The following is a 6,390-nucleotide window of genomic DNA, read 5'->3' as shown; positions in this document are numbered from 1 at the left end:
CAAGTTGGTACATATATACAATGTTGTATCTCCTGTAGGTGAATGCCATGCCATGTTGATGGGGAGCATGTCTATCAAGTTGGTACATATGTACAATGTTGTATCTCCTGTAGGTGAATGTCATGCCATGTTGATGGGGAGCATGTCTATCAAGTTGGTACATACAGTGAACCCTCGATATACCGCTGTCATCGGGGTCCAAGAAACTGACCCCGCGGTGTAGGAAAGAGCGGTGTACAGATATTCCTTGCTGAGGTTCACATTACGTAATGATGGTGGTGAATGGAACAGTGGCGCAATTATTTCATAGTGGCATGGGACATGTAGATCTATGTAACACTGATCGTGTACGATGATTCAAACTGCATGCGTAAAAAAATATAAATACTTTGTGTAAATTAATCAAAGTAGTCTGTATTATTTAACGACTGGATGTTATACATGTAGAATCTAAATAAATGTTGTTATATTTTAAGTTTTTCGGGAGAAAATTGGACCGATCGCCGACCTACTCACAATATCGATCGATGACAGTACATTACAAAGCCAAACAGCCTTGTAACGAAACTAATGTGCAACCAAGGCTTTGATTGGTTAATAAATAATGACGTGTCAAAGTTAAGAAAAACCCGGACACGGCCGGCTCTCTGTATGCACTTTATGTTCAATGTACCTTGACATGACGTGCGTAACTACACGGTCACTTGAGCGATTTATAAAAATGAAACACAAACGTAGATTTGAGTGGATAAGAGATATATTTAGTTCTGTTAATAAGGATAATTATGCAAAGGGAAAATTGCACTCAAAATTCTTGATACCATGCAACTGGTGTGTGTAATGACGTAATGTATGAACACATTTCTATTTTCTAAAAAAGTCACTAATTTTTTATTGTTTCTGACTGTCACGTTCCTTGTTTCTAAGTCGTGACAGTATGCAGCGGACTTGTATCACGTGTAGCTGTTCGTTGTTGTCAGTTTTTTCTAAGTGCTGCAATAACAGCTCGGCCCCATTAATGGCATCTCGCACGGAGGGTACCATTGGCTGTACACTGTTTTCGCTGTCGCTCTTTTCCTCTTCCTCTTCATCGTCGATGATTTCGACGGGCATTGCTGCGGCAACCAACTCTTGGTCGTTGAGAAGTTCTGCAATCGGCAGGTTGTCATCGCACGCGTTCCACATCATGGCCGTCTCTTGGGTTACATCGATGCTGTTCTCCTTAGCATAGTCGCGGAACTTTTGAACAGCATCGATGACATCTTCTTCCTGAAACCCCACGAAATCTTCATCAACCCCGAATGCTGGTCCAAGGCCCTTCATCCAGCAGTTGTTGATGGTGGCTGGCGTCACCTTCATCCAGGATTTGGTGCCTAGGGTCTTGTCTGGCAACAGCTTGTAGTACAGGCCGGTCTCGTCACAGTTGTAGATCTGCTCTTCGTCGTACCCCTCGGACTCCATCAGCTCTCTTAGGATGGGGGGAAACGCGTCAGCAGCATCGTCGTCGGCAGATCTCCGCTCCCCGGTCACTGTAAACGACTTGATTCCATGTCGTTTCTGAAATCTCCATAACCAGCCTGCACTGGCCTTGAATGTGTCGTCAGGGCCATGAATATCTTGGGACAGTTTCTGAGCCTGCATTTTCACTATCTCGCCAGATAGTGGTATGCCACCATGTCTGCTTTGCGTGAACCACGCAAACAGCGCTGCATCAAGTGTAGAGTCTGTTGCCCCTTTATTTCGCTTCTTCTGCAATCCCCCGATCTCCTGGGTCTCAAATGCAAGATCTTGTAGTTTTTTTTCTTCTTTTAGCCATCCACGTATGGTCCCTGCTGGAATCCCAGTTGAACGGCTGACGCTGGCTTGCGATTCACCCTCTCTCACCCGCCTCACGATCTCCAACTTGTCTTTAATAGTGTACGCCTGTCGCTTAGATTTACTCGCAGTGGTTGCCATGATTGAAATGGTAAAGACTAATGAACTAAGATTTATTTTATACCCTTCGTAATTACGCTATTTAAACAATGAAGTTCCAATGTTTTTTATAGGTCTCTCACGGTTACTCAAGTCCGGATAAAATACCGGAAGCCATTGTTTCGATTGTTGTTATTGCATTACACGCGGCCGGTTTGAAGTTCGAAGACATCTCACATGTTGTCTTACCAATCACAACAAGCTGAGATGAGTATTAAATCAAACAATGAGGCTTATGTTTGTTGTTGCTGTGATTTGATTTTATGTGAGTTTAATGCCAGATCTGTGTACGATATGTTTTTTCACAACCGGAACAAAAGGCAGAATGGTTTCGATCACATTCAGCCGGATACAATGAACGTAATTGTTTTACAAATACACACACGTGTAAATCGACTTGGAATTAAATTTCATCAGTTTATTTGTAACTTTATTTGCTTTAACGCGCTTTAACGCGCTTTAACGCGCTTTAACACGCTTTTAGGGGAAAATTCTTCATGCATTTTTGGGAGCCATGGTTTACCCCGCGGTGCATCCGGAGTAGCGGTACATCGAGGAGCGTTAAGTCGAGGGTTCACTGTATATACAATGTTGTATCTCCTGTAGGTGAATGTCATGCCATGTTGATGGGGAGCATGTCTACCAAGTTGGTACATATATACTATGTTGTATCTCCTGTAGGTGAATGTCATGCCATGTTGATGGGGAGCATGTCTACCAAGTTGGTACATATATACTATGTTGTATCTCCTGTAGGTGAATGTCATGCCATGTTGATGGGGAGCATGTCTATCAAGTTGGTACCTATATACAATGTTGTATCTCCTGTAGGTGAATGTCATGCCATGTTGATGGGGAGCATGTCTACCAAGTTGGTACATATATACAATGTTGTATCTCCTGTAGGTGAATGTCATGCCATGTTGATGGGGAGCATGTCTATCAAGTTGGTACATATATACAATGTTGTATCTCCTGTAGGTGAATGTCATGCCATGTTGATGGGGAATGTGTCTACCAAGTTGGTACATATATACAATGTTGTATCTCCTGTAGGTGAATGTCATGCCATGTTGATGGGGAGCATGTCTATCAAGTTGGTACATATATACAATGTTGTATCTCCTGTAGGTGAATGTCATGCCATGTTGATGGGGAGCATGTCTATCAAGTTGGTACATATGTACAATGTTGTATCTCCTGTAGGTGAATGTCATGCCATGTTGATGGGGAGCATGTCTATCAAGTTGGTACATATATACAATGTTGTATCTCCTGTAGGTGAATGTCATGCCATGTTGATGGGGAGCATGTCTATCAAGTTGGTACATATGTACAATGTTGTATCTCCTGTAGGTGAATGTCATGCCATGTTGATGGGGAGCATGTCTATCAAGTTGGTACATATATACAATGTTGTATCTCCTGTAGGTGAATGTCATGCCATGTTGATGGGAAGCATGTCTACCAAGTTGGTACATATGTACAATGTTGTATCTCCTGTAGGTGAATGCCATGCCATGTTGATGGGGAGCATGTCTATCAAGTTGGTACATATGTACAATGTTGTATCTCCTGTAGGTGAATGTCATGCCATGTTGATGGGGAGCATGTCTACCAAGTTGGTACATATGTACAATGTTGTATCTCCTGTATGTGAATGTCATGCCATGTTGATGGGGAATGTGTCTATCAAGTTGGTACATATGTACAATGTTGTATCTCCTGTAGGTGAATGTCATGCAATGTTGGCGGGGAATGCATCGACAGAACTGTCTAGCCTGGGGAACCTGGAAGAACATGTACAGCTGTCATGTCTGCCTGTACTGCCCTACATCCTGAACAGGTAGGACGTCTGCTGCAAATGTCAGTTGGAGCTCCCAAATTGGAATGGACGATTGCCCAACTCCTGATATTGTTGTGATAATAAATGTTCTGGCTCATCAGAGGTGATCTGTGATTCACTGATAACAGGACTAATAAAGTGGAAGAGGCCTTAATGCAGAGTTACATTATGGCAATTTCAATGCAAAAATACCTATGACTATGATAGCAAACTGATTTTAATCACAATAACAATATTTGTTCCAATTTGCTTTCCAAGGGTACTAAGTTTGGAATTGTAGATAAATCTTTGTGATGTATCAGTAGCATGGGCCCAGCAGTTTGAGGATGAAAGTGAATCAGCTCAACAGTGACCTTGTCTGCTGTTTTTGTTTATTCACTGGATATATTGTTTTATGAACAAACATACACACACCTCTCTCAGCCTTCACAGACTGTCATCTCGAGCCCTAAAGAATGTTTCTCAACTTTTCAGAAAAACACATTAAACACACACTTTGAATCTACCTAAAATCAGACCTATCGAATCTCTGAGTAATAGAACAGTTAGTTGGTCTGTTGCCAGGCCGAGCCAGAAATATGAATATATATTCTTCATCCTCACACGTTTTGATACAATCCTAAAGAAAGTGCAGGCGACCAAGCATATCTATTAGGGCTGGGACGGGTAACTCGGGTACTCGGGTCGAGTAGGACCCGGGTACCCACAGGACTACCCGGACCCGAAGCTAGTCACATAATATATTGTTTCATGACACAAATTCACTATAACTACATGGTTACACAACAACTTTAAGTCTTTAATGTTAGCATTTCTAAATGACTTTGAACGCATTCCTTCTGACTTACATATGGTTGAACAAAGATATAGCTTCAGTCAACTTCAGTGTATGCATGACCACATCGTTTTATACGTGTATCGAAATACATTCTGCCAGGGCTACTGGCAAACCATTCCCAATCGGACATTTTGTACCTATTTCTTGATACCAACAGCGGGTACTCGGGTAGGGTCGGGTAGTAGAGGTGTGGGTACCCAGGTAGTAAATTTGGACTCGTCCCAGCCCTAATATCTATCATTCCTATCAATACTACCAGCACCTCCCATATGTTTCTAAGAAACCCTGAAATCTCTCCATTTCAATACAATCATGATAGTAATTGTTTTACTGTTGTTCTATCTGCATATATGCAGTGTATGATATACCCGTCTGCCTGACATTCCGAGATAGAGGTTTTTGTCTCAGACAGTCAACTTTTACAACATGCACGTCCAGTGGTCTGCTCGATTTTTCATAGTTCATAAAATGAAGGATCTGAACTTATTTGGTGATGACTCAATATCAATATATCACAAATAACTGCAATAATTATTCCACATATAAATCAATGATGCATGTTCTCAGTTATTCTCATCTGTAGTTATATGTCTTCATTGTTCAGCGGACCACCTCCGTGGTCTAGTGGTAGAGCGTCCGCCCAGAGAGCGGAAGGTCCAGGGTTCGATCCCCAACCGCGTCATACCAAAAGACGTTAAAAGATGGTACTTGTTGTTACCCTGTCTGGCGCTCGGCATTAATTGGCTAAAACAAGGACTGGTCAGCTCAGACTCAGAGTATACTGTGTCTGAGTGGGGTATTCATGTTAAACTGTGGCATTGTATCTCAGTGAGCTAGCACTATAAATCGGCATCAGTCCAGACTAGTACAAGCAGCCACACAAACACACACACACACGTACATGCCGTCGCTATATAAGTGCAATAATCTTGGAGACGACGTTAAACCCCATTTCACCTCACCTCATTGTTCAGCAACTCCAATTATTGTTCAGCAGCTTGACTCCTGAGAGTTTCTAAGGCTTCAGGCCTGCCCCACACTGAAGCACATGTGCCACATCTGGGGTCTCCTTAGGCAAGTGACTTTGGTCGAAATGTGCCTCTGTTCACCCAGCAGTGAGTGGATACCCGGTTGGATGAGATGGTAATGTGGCTGTTAACCTTCTAGCGCCTCACGGGCAGCTGGGGATGTATACTCCCCATGGAGCTGAGAATGAAAATCGAGTGCACACTGATCCATTGACCGGGATAATAATAGTGTAGCGCTGTCAGCATCCACTTGGTGAATAGAATCTGGCGCATTATAAATCCACTGATTTGATTTGTTTGTACTGATACATGTGTGATATACATCACCTACAAGTGTTAATGATAACTTTTTGTTTCAATGTAACAGGGTTGAAGACAATCGCCGACACGGAGTGGCAGCCCCCTCCCACACCAGGCTGTGCACCCCTGGCAACTTTATAGTAAGTTATAGATATACACATTATTATGGTCATTGACCCGTGAAGATTCCAGGGTAGAAAAGGTCTTCAGCAACCCATGCTTGCCGTAAAAGGTGACTATGCTTGTCGTAAAAGGCGACTAACGGGATCGGATGGTCAGGCTCGCTGACTTGGTCGATGCATGTCATCGATCCCAATTGCATGGATCGATGCTCATGACAATAATCACTGGATTGTCTGGTCCAGATTCGATTATTTACAGACCGTCGTCATATAGCTGTAATA

General features: G+C 42.7%; 1 protein-coding gene across 1 annotated transcript; it reads right to left on the bottom strand.

Moving 5' to 3' along the window:
• Window positions 1-891: 891 nt before the first annotated feature.
• On the bottom strand, window positions 892-1,956 carry LOC139468889 (tigger transposable element-derived protein 5-like). The gene has a single exon (XM_071251022.1). The coding sequence runs from the start codon at window positions 1,954-1,956 to the stop codon at window positions 892-894; it is 1,065 nt and encodes a 354-aa protein (XP_071107123.1).
• Window positions 1,957-6,390: the final 4,434 nt, after the last annotated feature.

Source organism: Haliotis cracherodii, unplaced genomic scaffold, assembly GCF_022045235.1.
Source record: "Haliotis cracherodii isolate W230 unplaced genomic scaffold, xgHalCrac1.p SCAF_2, whole genome shotgun sequence".
Lineage (NCBI taxonomy): Eukaryota > Metazoa > Mollusca > Gastropoda > Lepetellida > Haliotidae > Haliotis > Haliotis cracherodii.
The sequence above is the reverse complement of the archived record's forward strand: the minus strand, read 5'-3'. Positions and strand labels throughout refer to the sequence as shown.

Excerpts from the sequence above, each read along its gene's own strand:
- LOC139468889 (XM_071251022.1), bottom strand. The coding sequence starts at position 1,956 with ATGGCAACCACTGCGAGTAAATCTAAGCGACAGGCGTACACTATTAAA.